This window comes from Tauraco erythrolophus, chromosome 26, assembly GCF_009769465.1.
Source record: "Tauraco erythrolophus isolate bTauEry1 chromosome 26, bTauEry1.pri, whole genome shotgun sequence".
NCBI lineage: Eukaryota > Metazoa > Chordata > Aves > Musophagiformes > Musophagidae > Tauraco > Tauraco erythrolophus.
In genome coordinates this window covers 7,346,012-7,364,651 of record NC_141490.1, presented here as the reverse complement: position 1 = coordinate 7,364,651, position 18,640 = coordinate 7,346,012, and the positions used below count along the sequence as shown (strand labels likewise).

The 18,640-nt window shown below is 57.7% G+C and overlaps 1 protein-coding gene across 3 annotated transcripts; it reads left to right on the top strand.

Annotated features, from left to right (window-relative positions):
* Nucleotides 1-2,694: 2,694 nt before the first annotated feature.
* ST3GAL4 (ST3 beta-galactoside alpha-2,3-sialyltransferase 4) lies at nucleotides 2,695-18,413 on the top strand. 3 transcript variants are annotated; one of them, XM_086626960.1, is made up of 12 exons: nucleotides 2,695-2,873; nucleotides 8,595-8,664; nucleotides 14,972-15,050; nucleotides 15,529-15,610; nucleotides 16,134-16,214; nucleotides 16,323-16,420; nucleotides 16,791-16,851; nucleotides 17,097-17,192; nucleotides 17,293-17,482; nucleotides 17,616-17,759; nucleotides 17,885-18,028; nucleotides 18,327-18,413. In XM_086626960.1, exons 1-12 carry the CDS (start codon nucleotides 2,695-2,697, stop codon nucleotides 18,411-18,413), a joined length of 1,311 nt encoding a protein of 436 aa, XP_086483086.1. The 3 variants fall into 3 exon arrangements, with proteins under 3 accessions (XP_086483086.1, XP_086483087.1, XP_086483088.1); XM_086626961.1 differs by lacking the exons at nucleotides 2,695-2,873; nucleotides 8,595-8,664 and adding an exon at nucleotides 14,449-14,481; XM_086626962.1 differs by lacking the exons at nucleotides 2,695-2,873; nucleotides 8,595-8,664 and having other exon boundaries at nucleotides 15,014-15,050; nucleotides 15,529-15,598.
* The last annotated feature ends 227 nt before the right edge of the window (nucleotides 18,414-18,640 follow it).

Genomic DNA, 18,640 nt, shown 5'->3' with positions numbered 1-18,640 from the left:
CATCTTTCCTGTAGGCCCCCTTGAGGTACTGGAAGACCGCTATAAGGTCACCCCGGAGCCTCCTCTTCTCCAGGCTGAACAGCCCCAACTCTTTCAGCCTGTCCTCATAAGTTTTATTTTCCAGCCCCTTGACCAGTTTAGTCGCCCTTCTCTGGACTCGCTCCAGGAGCTCAATATCTCTCTTGAAGCGAGGAGCCCAAAACTGGGCACAATATTCCAGGTGTGGCCTCACCAGTGCCGAGTACAGGGGCAGGATCACTTCCCTGCTCCTGCTGGTCACACTATTCTTGATACACGCCAGTATCCCATTGGCCTTTTTGGCCACCTGGGCACACTGCTGGCTCATGTCAAGCCGGTAGTCAACCAACACCCCCAGGTCCTTCTCCGCCAGGCAGCTCTCCAGCCACTCTTCCCCGAGCCTGTAGCGATGCTTGGGGTTTTTACACCCCAAGTGAAGGACTCTGAGATATACAGAGAAGGTCATATTTCACGACTGGGGCTCCTGGTTGGCAGCATCACGAGGCATTTCGCAGGTTGACGTTTTTGCATTTCACAGAGATCTTAAACTAAGACAGTCACTTACCTTGAATAGGCACACCCTGCTCCTCGCCACCTATTTGCACATCCATTGTCCCATATTGACACGAATCAAATGGACATATTTCACACTGTGGTATTGCATTCCCCATGGCATCGTGATTCCCAGGGCATTGCATTCCCCATGGCATCGTTATTCCCATGGCATTGCATTCCCCATGGCATCGTGATTCCCATAGCATTGCATTCCCCATGGCATCGTGATTCCCATGGCATTGCATTCCCCATGGCGTTGCATTCCCTATGGCATCGTTATTCCCATGGCATCGTGATTCCCATGGCATTGCATTCCCCATGGCATCGTGATTCCCAGGGCATTGCATTCCCCATGGCATCGTTATTCCCATGGTATTGCATTCCCCATGGCATCGTGATTCCCATGGCATTGCATTCCCCATGGCATCGTTATTCCCATGGCATTGCATTCCCCATGGCATCATGATTCCCATGGCATTGCATTCCCCATGGCATTGCATTCCCCATGACATCGTGATTCCCATGGCATCATTACTCCCAGGGCATTGCATTCCCCATGGCATCATGATTCCCAGGGCATTGCATTCCCCATGGCATCGTGATTCCCAGGGCATGGCGATTCCCGTGGCATCACGATTCCGATTGCATCGCACCTCTCTGTGGCACGTGCCGGATCCCAGCCTGGGAAGAGCTGGGCTCTCAAGCAGAGGACTCGGAGCTGGGCTCATCCCAGGAGATGCCACCTCCGGCTCTGGTGCTGGCTGTCCTGCAGGCACGAGGTCTCCTCTTTCCTCCCATGGCTCCTAACGAGACATCCGACCTCTAACGAGCTCGTAACGTCGTTACCAGCTAAAGGATGGGATCCATGCGGATCGCTGGACTCTCCCTAACCCCTGCACTTAATTATCTGCCTCATTAGAGCGCGGCTCGCTCCTCCGGCTCCAGGCAATGATTTCATGGCAACGGCTACGGCACGGCCCCGAATCCCGCACGGACTGGGGCTCCGTGGGTGGAAATGGAAGAGGAACAGCCGTCTTGTCGACGCTCATTTTAAGGGATGTCCATCATGGAGAGCTCGGGTGTCTTCCCGAGCCGAGACCGTGCTGGTGACCGGAGCGTCCTCCGTGCAGTGCAGACCCCCCTGTGGAGTGAAAACATCTCTTTAAATCCGGTTTAAACTCCGGAATAACCATAGTTATGTTCTTCCCGGGATTTTATAGCTTCTGTCATCCTCACGCTCGCAACTGGCATCAGAGGTGGGTGCCAGGCTGCTGGAGGTGGGAATGCCAAGCCCAGCCCTGGTGAGACCGGGGCCCTCCACGGGCCTGTTTTTGGGGAATTTCGGCCGGCGGCGATTCTCAGACTGAATCCCACTGATTAAATCTAATTATTTGGCGATTTCTCTTAAATCCCACATATTCTGTTGCTTATTCTCTTGTACGAGGCGATGATCCCGTTGTTTCAGTCCTCAGTGTTTCAGAGCTGGGAGTCTTGTTCTCCAGAGCTTTTCCCATCGTGCCTTTTTTAAAAAATAATTAATTTTATTTATTTTTTTTCCTGCTTTTGGTTGTTTTCTCTGGGCGTAGCACGATGGCTGCATAAGGAGTAGGGATGTGGTCCTCTTCCTGCAGAAGCTGGCATCCTGGTTCTCCCGCATCCCTATGGAGACCCCATCCCGGGCTGGGGCCGGTGACCCTCGTACGGCGCCGTCGGAACGCCTGCACGAGCGGTTTGGATTTTGCAGCGAGGAAAAGGAAATGATTTGATGCTTTCACCCTCCTCTTCGCAACTTCTGGTTCCCTTTTTTTGGCATTTCTTTTCCGCCTCCCCTCACCGTCCTCTCGTGCCTGAACACCGGCGGCTTCTCCGTTCCTCCGGCCACCGTCCTCGTGTTTATTGAGCTTTTTCTAGGAAAAATCCTGCGTCTTCCTGGAAGGGAAAAGAGAAAAAAAGAGAAAAATCTTGCTAATCTCTTGCGTTTCCAGCTGCTGACCCCTTGCATGTGACCGGGGTTGGGCTGGAAAGTTTCCTCGGAGGAAGGAGAAAGGGATTTTGCTGGCGAGGAACAGCGAAACTGGAGAAGGAGCCCCCCTCCATCCTGGTTTTGCTTCGGACTGGCGGATGCTGGGAGCGGTTTCGGGCTGGCGCAGGCTGCGGCTCCTCTCCAGGATGTGTTTCGCCGTTTGCCGGAGCCCACCGAGCTGCCGTGCCGGCGTCGCCGGCAGACGCTGCTCCCGGCTGGGCTGGCTCCGCCGTGCCGCGGTTCGGCGCGGGATGGTGACCGCCGAGCTGCCCAGGAGGTGGGTGCGGAGCCACGGAGGTGGGTGCGGAGCCACGGAGGTGGGTGCAGAGCCACGGAGGTGGACGCTTGCTCCGGTGCCTTCGGCACGTGCCGGGTCCGGAGCGGCGCTTTTGGGGGAGCGGGATTTGGTAGGCGCTGGCGGACGGGGCTGGATTCTCCGCATCCCCTGAGCATCCTGCCCTGGGATAAATGGCTCTGGCACCAAGTTGGCAAGGATGCGTGTGCCTCGTGGAGCGCCGGAGCGCTCCGGGTGGTTCGGATTAATTCCGGGTGGATTATTTCTCTGATATCGACGTGGGTGGTAACGCCCGGGCGGGTGTTTTTGGTTTGAAGGCGCGGATTTACGTGCCGGCGCTGCGAAAGGGCATGGCGGAGCTGCCGGAGGCAGCGGCACGCAGCCCGGCCTCCGCCACCGCCGTGGGTGGGTCTGACCACCCATGGGTGCTGCTGGTCCCAGTCCCACAGGTTGGAGCGGGTCCCCGGAGCATCGCTCCCTTGCGGAGGACCTGCCTAAGATAGGGTGGCATCTTCCAGCGGCTTTTCGATGCCATCCCTGGGCTCGCGGAGGACCGTCGTGGGATGCAGGCGGCGCCGGAGAGGGATGCTCGGAGGTGGGATGCAGCGGTCCCGGAGGATGGAGGGTGCATCGTAACGTGGAGCAAGGCTGTTTTAAAGCAGGCAGCGCCGGAGGAGGACTCTCCTCCTGACACCACGCCTGTGAAATTATATCAACAAATCCACGGAGACTTTTCTCCTCTTCTTTGGAGTGTTTTTTTATTTTTCCTTTTATTTTTTTATTGCAAATCAGAATCACCCTAAATCCTGCACCTCCAGGTAGGACGGAGCGGGAGCTGGCTTCTTTTCCTTGGGTGTTGGCAGGTTTAAAAATATATACGCTAAAAACTTAGGGTTTGGAGTATTTTTTTTTTTTTTAATCCTGGGTCTGTGAAGGAGGCTTGAACCTGAGCTCACGCCGTTGGAATTCCCCGCTGTGCCTGGGAGAGGCTCCTCGCCTCCGATCGCTTCCAGATGCCGTTCCCACTTCGCCTCTTCCCCTTGCAAAATGTCTCCCCCGCCTCGCCGAAGTTCTCCCGGCCGGATTCGGCATCCCGGTATCCTGCAGGGCTGAGTCAGTTGAGCCTCAATTATTGTAACCAGAGTGTGATGCCGGCGGCGAGAGGTTGCCGTTTGCCCCGTGGTCTTGCACGAGCCGGATCTCCGGGTCGGATCCTGCGTCAGGTTTTGAGCTGCTTGCGACATTTCCATCGGGTGGTTTATTAATTTCCTTTTAAAAAAAAATATATATATATATTTGCTGGGCTGGAGTTTGGGGCTTGGGGTCCCTGCTGCATCCCGTGCCTGCGCTGCTGACCGGGCAGAGCCCTGAAACGGGGGGAAACTGAGGCAGGAAAGTGCTGAGCAAGAGTTGTGGATGCTTTAATGCTGCAGACTCCGGGGCGGATAATAAAACACCCCTCTCCAGGTGTTAAAACTCCATCTGTGGCTGTTGGGCTCATCCAACCCCTCTGGCCGGAGGTTCCTGGGGTGGGATTTTATGGCACGAGGATGGATCCGGACCTGCCTGGGTTGGGAATGGAGGAAAGCGCCGGAGCGTTGTGGGGAAAAACGAGGCAGAAACTGGGAAATAAAGGGGGGAAACATGCAGAGAGAGGGGGGATGCAAGTGGATTGAGCGGGGGGGATGCAGGTTTTTCGGATGAAGGACCGGGGTGCGGGGTGCGGGGACGGAGTCGAAAATTAAGGGGAGCGAAGAGCTCGAGGGGTTAAACGCGGTGCTGCGGAGGACACGGAGGCAGGAACGGGGCCAAGGGCTGGGAAGTCCTTGGGCCCATCCCCGGATGATAACTGGCGCCACTTGGAAACAAAAAAAAAATAGAATGGGAAAAAAAAAAAACCACACAAAACCACCCAACAAAAAAACCCAACCTCACAAAGAAGCGTCTGTTTGTGCGCGTACGGGCTCAGCAGGTGCCCCTCCCAGCCCGAGCTCCGGTGTTTCGGGTGGAAAAGATCCCGCCTTTCAGAGCACGTTTGTGCCCCACCACCAAAAAATCCAGCTTGTCCTCAAAAACGTGACCCCAGGCTCCTCTGCCTCTGCTCTTTTGGGATTTTTTTTTGTCATCGTGGGGCGACGGCAGCTCTCGGTGCTGGGGCGGGAAGGGACGGGCAGCTCCCAGCGAAGGGCTGGAGTGTCTGGGGAGGGGGATTTTGCCAGAAAAATATGGGATAACGTGAGGGTTTGGTGCCCTGACTCCACTTTAGGGTAAGGGGATGATCAATCGACCCCCTGGATCCTCCGGGAAATTTGGCTTTAGCATCCTTACGGTCCCTCAGCATCCACCGTGGAGCCGGAGCTTCCCAAGCCCCTTTCCTACCTAATTAACAAAGTTGTCGCTTAATTCCCACCACATTTACAAGTTAAATTGACAGATCATCTGTGTTATGCAAACGCACATTTAAATCTGAATTATTTATTTGCCCGGCTGGCCGGAGCGCAGGGGATGTGTGGAAATCAGCGGCTTTAAGCCTGGGGATGCTCTTCTCTTGGAAACCCGGAGTTTTGCTCAGAAATAAACCCAAAATAAGCCTTTTTTGGGCTGGTGGGTGATGCTAAATGCCCCAGCTTGGAAACAGTGGTGATTTCTTGTGCTTATTTTTACCTCTTTATGGTTTTTTTTTTGAGGAGGGGGGCGTTTATTGCCGGAGGCTCGTTCTCTCAGTTGTTTATTTTTAGGTTGGTCGCTGCTTTGGATAATCCAGCTCGGCTAAGTGGCTTTGCTTTTCCTCCCATTCTCAGGGATTTCCTAGAAATAGGTTTGTTAAATTATTTGATTTTTTTTGTAAATTGAATAAATTATTAATTTACTTTAAAAAAAAAACCCAAACAAACAACAAACTGTTGGGCGTTCTGCTGGCGGTGGCTCTTCCCGTGCTTTCCTGGCCAAGAAACATCCGTCGGGATGCTGGCGGGGAGGATGAAGAGGGAAAAACTCAACCAAAAAATCGCATCCCGCGTCGGAATTACACCTTTGGCTCCGGCCGAAGGATGGTCAGGAAGCGGGTGGATTCTCTCCTGCTAAATACCTACTGGATGAATAAACTCCTGGTCCCCGGGGCGATAGCCGTCGGGATGACGCGAGGGATGTGCCGGGCTTGGAAACACCTCGCTCCTGCCAAGTAAAGACGTTTTCTCCGGAGGAGGAGGAGGAGGAGGATGAGCTCACCTGGATTTTATTCCCCTCCCAGCCCAGTTTTTACTCTCTCCCCCCTTGGGAGGTAATTTTAACCCAGGGAGACCGGCTCCGGCGATGGAGCGCCGAGGGACGGACGGACAGACGGCTGCCTTGCTTCAGGTCTGGCTGGTGGAAGGAGAAACGCCGTCTCCATCCCCCCCCCTCCTCATTTTTTCACAGCTTCCAGGGAAGGGGGATCCACTCCTCGATGAGGAAGATGATGGATGGGAGGGATTCGGCGGCTCGTTCTTTCCCTGGACCTGCGCAAGTCCCGAAAACGCCCGTGCCCCCCCAGGGGTGATCCTGCCCTGGGGCTGAGCCCCTTGGTCCTGGCTGGCTTTAATCTCTACCAGGGGAAGGGATGCGGCCGTTGGATTTTGGTTTCCCTCCTCCCGAAGCCACGAGCATCCGGAGGGGAGATGTTGGGAAAGGTGCTTTCCCACCCCCCCGCCTCAAATTTGGAAATCGTTATTATCCCGGCAGCTGGGAGGCGAGAGGGGAAACTGAGGCAGGCGGCGTAGCTGGGAGCCTGGGGAGGAAAAGGAGCAAAATTCAGCTTGTTTAAGGTTTTTTGAGGGCTCTGGGATACGGGACGTTCATTTCCTGCCGGGATCAGCTGCCAGATGAGTTGAGCTGCCTGCGGCGAGCGGAGATGGCGGCTCTCAACCTGAACCATGATGGGTTTTTCTTGGAGTTTTTTTTTTTTTTGGGCTGGGAACAACTGATTGCATGGGGTGATGGTGGGGAGACCGCTCGGGAGGCTGGAAAACGATCCTGGGGAGACCGGCAGCCATCCAGCTCCTGGCTCTTCCAGTCGAGCTGGAAAGACCAGCTTCGGGCAAGACCTCGGATCCTCCCGTGCGGGGTTGACGTGCTTTAAGGGATCGCAGTCTCCTGCCGATCCAGGGCTGCGGCATCCGTCCTGGGAGGATGCTGTGGGGAAGGAGGCATCCCCTTGCCCACCTCCAGCCAGCTCTGAGCATCCTCATCCTCATCCGATGCCGTGCCATGAAGTGCTGGAGCAGGAGCTCCCCGGGGAGAGTTCAACCTCGTTAGGGGATCCTATAATTCACGGCTCTACATTAAAAGGCTCCTTTGGCAGCAGCAACGTTGGAGGCTCCGGTGGATTCGGGGCTGCTGGAAAGACCCTGGTGCAGGAAGATGAATTTTTTGGGCTTTGCACCTCAAGTGCATCTGGTTTGGCTGCTGATTGCCCCGAGCCCTCAGGTTTAGTTACTCCCCTCAGCAAATGGTGGAGGTAGGAGGAAGTGGAGCTGCTTTGGCTGGAGAGGGAAGGTGGGGAATGGGGATGGAGCCTTCCCAGAGCATCTTGTGGAAAGCCTTGGCCCTGGGGAGAAGCACCCAGCCTCGCTGAGAGGAGAAAGCCTTTTGGAGGTGCTGGGTGGTCTCCTTCCCCATCCCTTGCGTGGGGACATACCCTCTTCCTTAAAATTAACGGGGCGTTAGGAGCGAAGCGTGCCTCGGGGAAGGCTGGGTGGCCCCAGCGTCGCTTGCCTTTGCTTTTCCCAGCTGGAGGAGATGGAGAGATTTAAGGAAACCTCCTGCCCTTTGGAGTTGTCCTTTAGGAAACATCTTTTCTGCCCAGGCTTGAGCACCACCTCCCCTTCCCCATCTCCGTCACCTTTCCTTGTGCTGAACGGGGCTGAGACTGTTCCTCACGTGAGATTTTTGGGGAAGAGCCGTGGCTCCAGCCATCCCCCATCCATCCCACTGGCATGGGGGTGGGAAGAGCAAACCTGGCTCCCAGCTGGGATAGCAATGGACTCACTTCACCTGGCCAACCCCCCTTCACCTCGTCTTGCTGCTTGTTAGCTGGGTGATTAAGGTGGATGCAGAGCAGCTGGCCCTGCAGAGAGGCTTTGCTTTGAGAGGTGGCGTGGCAGAAGGGTTTGTGTGCGGCAGCTTCTCGGTGGGGTTTTTCCTTCCCCTGAATCTTAAGGATGTTATGGTGCCGGGTGGGTAATTTGGAAATTTTTGGGGGAGAAGACGCCAGAGCTGCAGGACTAAGGAGCATCCTCTGCATGGGAAGGTGGGAGAGCTGCAGAGCATCCCAGGGTGAGCAGGGCTGCGTCCCCCTTTCCCTGGGAAAGGGCATCACCCGCTTCCTAAAAAACCCAAGGAAGGGGGTTTTGGTGGGAAGGGCCAGGAGGTGTTGGGGAAACCTGCGGCGAGGTCTGGGCTCTGAGCTGCTCCTCCTCCTTAAAAGCAGCTGGAAGCCCAGCCCTGGGGTGGCTTTGTGAAGAGCTCAGACATCCTCTGCGACACGTCACAGCTCGCCCGGGCCCTTCCACCGCTCCCCCGGGGCTGCTTCCCCGGCGGTGCTCCGAGCCGCCCTGCGACGGGATCGGTAGGGATCCGCTGGATCCTCCGAAGGCAGGTGGCCTCGTGTGCTGCCGGTGTGGGTTGCCATAACCCTAAGGATGTTCTCCATTTTCCCTTTGCTAGGGGAAGAGAGGATGGCCTCGTAGATCCCGCCAAGCTCCCACCTGCTCTGCCTGGACCGAGAAGACGGACCGTAAGTAGCCACAACCTCCTTTTCCAACTTATTGCTGCTCCGATGGGACCAGCTTTGGCCTCTTCCGCCGCTGGGGGTGCTGGAAAAGGTCTCCCTGAGATGAGCGTCCTCCTCCCAGCGTGGCCGATGGGATTCATGGAGCATCGGGGCGATGCTGGGGGTGCAAAGTGATGGAGCAGGTTATTTCCCGGCTCTTTTCCTCTGCGACTGTTAACGTGGGAGAGAAGAGCAGGGGAGATGGTGCGAGCGTGCCAGTGGGTAAATAAACCCAAAATAGGCCTTTTTTTTCGGTCTGATGGGTGATGCTCCAGGGTGGGATTACCCTGGGGCCCCAAAACTGGCCCGTTTGCCGGTGCAAAACAGGAGGCGTGCAGGAAACGGCGGGGAAACCGCAGGGCTGCCATGCCAGGGGGGGTTAAGGTGGCACTTGGAGCCTGGTGAAGGGCAGGTGGCTTTGAGCCCCCAAAAGGGGATCCCTGTAGCCAAAAGCCACTGGAGACGGTAGCTGCTCGTGGGATAACTTGGGATCCCTTAATTTCCCACCCGCTTTCCCCGGAGAGCTGGGGTTGGATCCAGTTTGGCTTGGAAGTGGGCTGGAGCAGCTCGGTGGGTTTGTTTTTGGAATCCCTGGACCGTTCCCAGCCCTGCTTTAAGGGGGGAAAGGCTGCCTGCTCGCTGCCTTCCCCTTCCTGCTGCTTTTTTGGGGGGGGGTTAGACCAAAGCACGGGCACACAACTGCGTTGCCGAAACTGCCTGCATCTCCGGCCGGTCCCGGAGGACGGAGATGGCGACGAGGTGAAGGTGGTGGCAAACGGGGCCCGGGCAGGAGGAGAGGGTGGCTGGATGGACGCTGGGGGCTCTTGGGGCTCGGCAATGGAATCCCCTGGGTGTAAAATTGTGCCCGGTGGGTGCCCGCCCTCGTCTCGTTAGCGCGGGGTCGGCCCCGCCGCCGGTGGCTCGGCTCCCCGCCGGGTTGTGACAATCTGCATCCGGCAAAAAGCGGCTTCCTTTTATTTTTTTTTTGAACAGGAAAAGAGCAATTAAACCTACAAAATATATATAATGATACATAACCTATATAACATAACCCATAATAATGCAGCCTGACACGCTGAGGAGGGGCCCAGGAGCTCCTTGGATGGCATGGGATGACCCCAGAGGCATGGGATGCTCGGCTGTACCCACGCAGCCGGCGTTTTGGGGCTGTAGGAAGGGATTTAGGTCCCATCTCTGCATTTTTTCCAGCTGCAAGGATTAAAGAAAAAATAATGGGAGAGGAGAGGATGGTGCCAGCGCCAGCCTGGATCGGCTTTGAGCTCCCAACAATGCCACGGAAAGGTGGCAGCAGCCTGGGTTTATTCTGGGGATGTTTCGTGGTGGAAATACTTGTCCTACCTGATTGCACCCTCGTCACGGGTAAATATTTTGTTAGGGCTTACGTGCCAACCAGGGGGGAATTTTTTCCTCCTATCGGAAATCTTTGGCCGGATTATTGTGTGCCAAGGAGGATACCACGGGCTAAGGAAACAGCGCTGCCTCTCCTATTAAGAGGTAATTAAGATTCCTTTAAAGTGACTCACAGGGCTCTTAAAACAGGATAAATGTGGGCAGCCGCGGCACGGGCTGGCCCTCTGCGTCCTGGACGGGGCGATGCCCGGCATCCAACAGGATTCACTTTCCCGGTGCCGCGTCCTAACGACCTTCAGCGTCGCTCCGACCCGCTGCGCTCGTCGTCGCTCTGCCCTTTTCTGGCACCCCCAGCATCCCTGGTGTCCCCTCCCCATCCTCAGCATCCCTTGGAGGGGGATCAAATCCAGACCCTGGTGCCATCTGAGCTTGCGACGGCGGTTGGTTGCCATCCTTTGCCATCCCACTGGATTTTTTTCTTCGCTGTGGGTCTCAGTTTCCTTCCCAGCCTGGATTAAAAAAGAAAAAACTAATCCCCGAGCACCTGGAGCTCGCTGCAGCCGGAGCGAGGAAGATTTGGGATGCCAGGCTGAGGATTTGGGTATCTTTGATGCTCTGCCAAGCCCAGGCGGCACCTTGAGTTGGCTGGATCCTTTCCCTGGAGGATCACCCCCGGCTGCCTCCCAGGTCGCGTTCAGGCTCCGGCACGCGCTGGTTTTGCCGAGGTGGGATGGGGCTGAGCCGGTACGGGTGGTAAACCAGGCTCCTCCGGCTAATCCCGGCCCTACCGCACGGAGAGAACTTGTGGGATGGGAGCTCCGAAGATCCCGGGGCTGTAAACTGCTTTTTTGGGAGTTGATCCTGGGTGTTGTCCTCGAAACAGGATGCGGGATCGGTCCCGCTGGCACCGCGTGCCTCGAAGGCTCGGGGAGAGATGGGCTGGCTGTGGCTGGAAGGGGATGCCAGGGGGTGAATCCCTAGGGATTGCCAGTGCATCCCTCCCTCGGGTGTCGTCCCCTTCAAGTCCAGCTCTGCTCTGCTTAAAAATTAACGTGTAGGGATTTTTGGGATGATGCTCATTCACCGACGAGCATCCTTCTTGCCTGGGGCAGTGAACTGGGCAGCTCCGTGCCCTGTGGATGGGATGGGATGGTAGGAGCATGGGAGAGGTGTCCTCGCCTCCTGTCATGCTCCGTTTTCCCAATCCATGGGTTGCCATGGAAACATACAAGTACCAAGAGCTTTTCCTGCGTGGCCTGCTGGGCTGCGGATGCTTTGCCGGGACGGCAGCGGGTGGCTGGAGTCCCCGTCTGCCCACACTGGGATGGGGTAGGGGGGTTTCTAATCACCCCCCACCTTTGTGTGTGCTCCATGGCTTTAAATCCATTGTTGTTTTTTTTCCCGGAACATGATCTGGGAGCAGCTTTGTGGGTTGGTGCAGGAGCCGTTGAGGCCGGGGGGGAGATGGGGGTGGATGGGGATGAAGGGATGGGCTCCCCTGAAGTCCCCCATGCAGCAGGAGCATCGTTGCTGGCATCTCCCAGGGGTTTTCCCGGGACCTGGGGAAACTGGGAAGTGAAACTTTGCTCTGGATCTGAAGGAGACAGGGAAATGGGGTGAGGAGCTCCGCAGCATCCCGGGGATGGGGCTTTCCTGTGCCACCAGGCTGGGAGAGAAGGGGAGACCTGGCTGGGAGACGGATGCAGTGGTAACGTTCAGCCCAGGGGTGCCATGGGGGCTCAGCCATCAGAGAGGGGCTTTTTCGGTTCCTCCTTCCAAGCCTGGGGAGCTGAATCCACCCGGGACTTTTCCCCCAGCTCCGGGGCTTGGTGGGGGAGGTGATGGCCGGGACTGGAGGATTTGTGGAGGGACGATGGTCGGGGCATGCTGGCATCCCTTCCCCGAGAGGGGTGAGCACCGAGTCTTGCCCTGGTGGCTGGGCATGCTGCGGTGGGGGATGCCATGGTGGAAGACCAGGGGGATGTGGGGACCAGGGATGCTGCTGCAGGGTCTGGGGATGCTCTGGAGGACCAGGGATGCTGCTGTGGGGTCTGAGGAGGCTGTGAGGGACCAGAGATGCTGCTGTCAGGTCTGAAGATGCCACTGTGGGGACCAGGGATGCTGTCATGGGGTCTGAGGATGCTCTGGGGGACCAGGGATGCTGCTGTGGGGTCTGAGGATGTCACTGTGGGGGACCAGGGATGCTGCTTTGGGGTCTGGGGTTGCTGGGGGGGGGAACCAGAGATGCTGCTGGGGGTCTGAGGATGCTCTGGGGGACCAGGGATGCTGCTGTGGGGTCTGAGGATGTCACTGTGGGGGACCAGGGATGCTGCTGTGGGGTCTGGGGTTGCTGAGGGGGGGGACCAGAGATGCTGCCGTGGGGTCTGGGGATGCTGAGGGGGACCAGGGATTCTGCCATGGGATCCGAGAATGCTGTGGGGGACTGGGGATGCTGCTGGGGGTCTGAGGATGCTCTGAGGGACCAGGATGCTGCTGCGGGCTCTGGGGATGTTCTGGGGTACCAGGAATTCTGCCATGGGGTCTGAGGATGCTGTGAGGGACCAGGGATGTTACTGTGGGGTCTGAGGATGCCACTGTGGGGGACCAGGCATGCTGCTGTGGGGTCTGGGGTTGCTGGGGGTGGGACCAGAGATGCTGCTGCAGGGTCTGGGGATGCTGGGGGGGACCGGGGATGCTGGGGGGGACCAGGGATGCTGTAGGGACCATCAGGACCCTTTAGCATCGCTCCGTGAGGCCGGAGGGAGCCAGCTCGGGGCGTTCAGACCTTCCTCCTTGGAGCAGCTGCTCCGGTTTGGGCTGCAGATCTGGTAGCACAAAGCTGGGGCGGGGGGAAAGCTCGAATTTATTCCGAAAGCACCTCGGCCTGGGCGTGCTCTGTTTTGCTCCGCATTCCCCGAACGCTTGGCTAAACCAGTGTTCGTTTACCTCGGGGATTATTAACCGGGTTGGTCTTCGGATCAGTTTTGCATCAGGCCTGGCTTGTGCATACAAGCCTGGGAAAAGATCATAAAGCCCGGAAAAAACCTTAAATAAATAATAATATTTACAAAAAAAAAAAAAAGCAGCTGGTATGTAAAAACAAACGCCGGGGGTGAGAGCGGATTTTCCCAGTGTCTTAAGCCAGCGCAAGGCGTGAAGCTCGGCTGGGTGATTCGGCACCCAAGGGGGAGGAGTTCGGCACCCAAGGAGGGGGAATTCGGTGTTAAACTGGGGTCCTGCTGCCCAGCCCTGGGCAAACTGGGGGTGCTGAGCATCGGCAGCCTCCGGCTGCAGCGGCACCTTTCCCCTCGGGGGCTTTTGTGGCCAGTTTTCCTGGAAAAAAAACCACAAACCAACCAAGAAAACACCAGCTGCCTTTTACTTTCCCCCAACTTTATATTTTTCAAGCAAATGTGATGGATAAAGAGGTGAGACCCCCCCCGCCCCTGCCCCAGGCTCCTCATCCCTTCTTGCTCCGACCAGATACGATCGTGGGTTTAATCTTCCTTTTCCTTCCCAAAGCTGGGAGGGACCCGTAGAGCCAGAAATACGGATGCAGGATGAAAATCAGGATGTAAATTGGGATTGGGGGGGCCTGGGCTCAGCTGTTTTGGGGTCCCTGGGCAATGAGGGGGCTGAGCCAGGGCAGAATTCACTGGAAATGGGGTTTTGTATCAGATTTTGCTTTGGATCCCGTCCCGTTGCTTCCCCCTTATCGTTTAATTCCCTTTTAATTGCCCTTCCTGCCCCTTTTTCATTAATTGCCCTTTTAATTTCCGGAAGGGAAGAGCTTGGCTGTCGTTGGGACCATCTTACGGTCCCGTTTCATCTCTTTCCTGATACGTTTTGCCCCAAAACTCGCTGCTTTTGACTCATCCTTGGCCGGGGCGAGGACGAGGCAGGTGCCAGGTTCGTTAACGGGGTTTCGTTAGGGTGAGGTGCTGAGATGGGTGCCCCCCCCCACCCAACAAGGTGACTAACCAGCATTCCCATCGCCCAGCCCGGGTGTGCACCTTTCCACTGGGCTGAGCATTTGACACCTCCTCGCTCTTTCCTCCTTTGAGACGTGGCTGGGAGCGGCTCGGCTAAGCTCCGAGCCGGGCTTTTAGAGTAGGATCCATCCCCAGCGAGCTGGTTTTATCCAGGAGCAAAGTCTCCTGCGTATCCCAAAACTTCTCCCAGCCGGTAAGTTAGTTTTCCATCCTTGTCACGACGGGATGGGGCCGAGCTGGTGCCGGGGGGCGGCTCCGACCACGGCTCTTTGCTGCCTTATTCCAGGAGCGAGAGGTTTCGGAGGAAGAAAAAAGTCACCCCGCTTGCCCGGCCGACGTTGGCACCTGCGTTAAGGTTGTGGTGTGCCCCCTTTTCCCGGCCAGAATGGTCCAATTGAAGGCGTTGGAGGTTCCCCAAGTACGTGATGCTCTTTGGCTTTGATCCCGCTTGGCTGCTCCCGTCCCTTCTGCCCGGCTCGGTGGCGGTACGTTCGGCTTCTTACCTGCGGTGGCTGGTGCCGGTCGGATGCTTGAGGCTTAAAATCTCTTCCCCCCGAGTCATTTCCGTGGGTTATTCGGGGTTTTGCAGTTGAAACCCTACCATGGGGTCGTTTTTCCTCTTTAATTCCCTTTTTTCCTTTGGAATTTCGGCATTTCACCCGGAGGGCCGAGGCTCCCGGGGAACTGCGGCTGCTTGCCGGGCTCTTATAAACTCGATAAATCGACCCTTTGGTGGCTGCGGGGCAGAGAAGTGGGATTTTAAGTGGAAATCAATCCCTCGGGGAACCCTCGCAACGGGTTGTGGATGGGGCAAGCCAGGGGGTGATGCCTCTGGAACAGCGTTTTTGGGGATGACTCCGATGGGTTTTGACCTCGTGTGGTGTCTTTCCCTTTTTTCCCCGCTCCAGGTGACCGGCGGCAGCCGCGATGAGAGCTCCGGCCCTCGCCTGATGCCTCTCCTGCTGATAAAAATGATCAACAAGTCTCGTGAGTCCCATGGGGAAGGGGGTATTGGGGGGTCCTGGCTCCCTCTTTCCAAGCAGGGCTGGGATTTGCATTCGGGAATGGGACTTTGAGGGTAGGATGGTGCTTTGCCGCGGCTCCAGCCGGGTGATTGGGGCGAAGTCGCGGCAGGGAAGGGGGATTTTTGGGGTCCTTGATCCTCCGGGCTCGGGTACCCAGTAGCCCTCGGGCTTTGTGGTAGAAGAAGGAGGTGGAGGCACCTGGGAGGAGACGGGTGTTCCTGCAAAATGGCACGGCAGCTTTTGGACCCAGGACAAAACCACCCTGGCTCCATCACGGAGCTGCTCCCCTCGAGGGGACCGTGCCAGCCAGGCCCCCTCCGTGATCCTGGATCTACCAGGACATCCCCAGGGGCTGCAGATCCTCCAGACCCAACTATCCAAATCCCAGGTATGGGCTTGACGGAGTTTTTCTTTCCCCTTCCCGCTCTCTGGGCACGCAGGAGGGAAGATCCTCGGGGTGCTGGCGCTGTTCCTGGTGATGGTTTGGTACTCGATCTACCGGGAAGACAGGTACATACAGCTGTGAGTGGCTTTTATTCAAGTTTGAAGGACCTCCTGCCCTTTCCTTCGCCCTCGGGAGGCGGCATCTTCCCGCCCGACCCCACGCAGGGATGCCGGAGCATCGGCTGGCCGGATCCTGGGGGACCGGGGAGGTGGCAGGAGGGGACCCGACGCAAAGTTCCTCGTCGGTGTGTGTTGGCGGTCGGACTCTTGGTGGGGTTTTTGGTGAATGCCGGCGTTTTCCCGAGCCTGGGAGATGATGGGAGAGAAAGGGAAAACCCTCGCTGTCTTCCCAGTCCCGGGGATTCCGATGGGAGATGGGGAAAGAGGAGAGCAAGGCAAGAGAGACCTCTTCCGATGCGAGGCTGCAAGCCCGGCACAGAAATACCCGGAGCAGAGCTGACCTTAAATCCGCCCGGCGATAATCCCGGCACTGCTCGAATCCCGCTGCGGCGATGCCGGAGCCCCCTTTGCCGGGAGGGGAATGCGGAGGAGCAGACATCATTTTGTGTTGTTTTTTTTTTTTTAACCTTTTCCCTTCCAGCTTTTATTTCCCCGTGCAAGAAAACAAGACGACGTGTCCCCTGGGGGAAGTGGAGAAGAAAGCAGCGCAGCTCATCGGGAAGTGAGTATCGGGATTGGGAGCGAAGAGGAGGGGGGGGGGGGGATGCGGAGCCAGGACTCCCCCTGCCCCACTCTGTCCCAGTCTCACCAGCCCTTTGCTCCTCGGCAGCTACACGAGGGACCACCCGCTCTTCCTGCAGCTGAGGGACTATTTTTGGGTGAAGACGCCGTCGCTCTACGAGCTGCCCTACGGCACCAAAGGAAGCGGTAAGCCCCGGCAGCGCTCGCCGCGGGTTTCCGTCCGTCCGTCTGGCTGCCCCGGGGCTTTCAGCTTCCCTCTCACTAAAAACATCTGCAGGTTGATTTTTAATTTTTTTTTTTTTTTTTTTGGGGGGGGAACAATTATTTTCTTTTTTTCTCCTTCCTGGCGAGTCGTTTCCTTGACTTTTCCAGGCTTTGTGGCGCGGCTCTGCTTGCCCTGGTCCCTGTAAAAGGGTGTAGGGTGGGTCAGGCTTTACTAAGCCCCAGCCAAGGTTTATCTGCCCAAATCCGGTGGGAGCTGGGCTGGGGCAGCACCAGGGATGTTGTAGGAGGCAGGAGCTGCCTCGCTCACCTTCTCCTCGCCCTTGCTTTGCAGAAGACGTCCTCCTGCGCTTGCTGTCCATCACCCACTACTCCCTGCCCCAGAGCATCCAGAGGTAACGCCGGGGTGGGTTTTGGGGGCTTTTCCGTCTTCCTCTTCATCGTTGCTCACTTGGGGAGCGGGGAAAACCCCACATTGTGGGCCCAAGATGTGGTGAAATGAACCTCTGCAACCCAGGAAGGGTGGACGGGGCATGGGAAGCTTTGTGGAGTGGACAACGCAGGGTTAAAACCCACCTTGGGGGTTAAGACCACCATGGTTTAGAGCAGCTCTGGTTGAGACGGGGCTTTTCTCTCGCAGCCTGAAGTGCCGGAGGTGCGCGGTGGTGGGCAACGGCCACCGGCTCCGCAACAGCTCCATGGGGGAGACCATCAACGCCTACGACGTCGTGATCAGGTACGACCCCGGCTCCGTCCTGCTGATCCCTCCCCGGTGCCAGCTGCAGATGGGGTTGACACCTGTGATGTCCCCGTGTCCCCCCTGCATCCCCTCCAAGGTTGAACAACGCCCCGGTCCATGGTTATGAGCAGGACGTGGGCTCCAAGACCACCATGCGCCTCTTCTACCCGGAGTCGGCCCACTTCAACCCCAGGACGGAGAACAACCCCGACACGTTGCTGGTGCTGGTGCCCTTCAAACCCATGGACTTCCAGTGGATGGAGGCCATCCTCAACGACAAGAAGAGGGTAAGTGTGGTGGGGAACCAGGTCCAACCCCTCCCTGGCTGCTCCGGGCTCCGACCCTCATCCCACCTCCCCCCTTGGGGACCTACTTATCTCTCTTCTTGGGATGTCACTGGACTTCTCCATCCTCTTGTAGGTTCGGAAAGGGTTTTGGAAACAGCCCCCGTTGATCTGGGACGCCAACCCCGAGCAAGTGCGCGTCCTCAACCCTTATTACATGGAAGTAACTGCTGCTAAACTGCTTAACCTCCCCATGAAGCAACCACGGAAGGTCAAACAGGTAAGGGGTGGGGACAGCCGGGCACCCGGCACCACCCTCCTGAGGGGTGATGTCCTCCTTGCTGGTCCCCCCCCCGGCTGTCCCACGGCACTACGTGCAGTTTCTCCTCCCCCCTCTCCCTCCAGAAGCCCACCACGGGGTTGTTGGCCATCACCTTGGCTCTACACTTCTGCGACCTGGTGCACATCGCGGGCTTCGGCTACCCCGACTCGGCCAACAAGAAGCAGACCATCCACTACTACGAACAGATCACGCTCAAGTCCATGGCGGTAGGTGTCTGCCCCCCACTTTTTGTCCACGTTCCCCCCCGTTTTTCCCCCAGGATGGGGGATTGCAGCCCAGCAGAGCAGTGCCCGGCTCCCTTTGGCGAGCCCCCAAGGGCCCACCACGTTCCCCTTCCATGATGGGCGTTGAGGTCCACCTTTGGATGTGCAGGGAGGGTCATGTCCCTCCTTTTGGGGGGGGCTCCTCATTTCAGGTCGAGGTGTAGGGTCAACTGGCCCCCGGTGGGGTGGACAAGGGAGGGCTGGGAGGCTCCATCCTCACCCCCTGCTCCCCATCCCACAGGCGTCGGAGCACAACGTCTCGCACGAGGCGGTGGCCATCAAGCGGATGCTGGAGCTGGGTCTCATCAAGAACCTCACCTACTTCTGAGGGCCCCGGGGCTGCGCAGGGACAGCGTCCCCCCACCCCGCAGCGGGTGGGGGGCACCGCGGCCGGAGCCGGGCGAGGGCACAGCATCCTCGTCACCGCCGCCACCTCGCCCTGGGACTCTCGGAGCGAGCGGGGCCGGGGCTGGGACTCGGGGGGCCGTGCTGGACCGCGGCTCCCCCCGGGATGGGGCGGCTCTTGGGGGGGCGCAGGGAGCCCCGTGGGGCCGT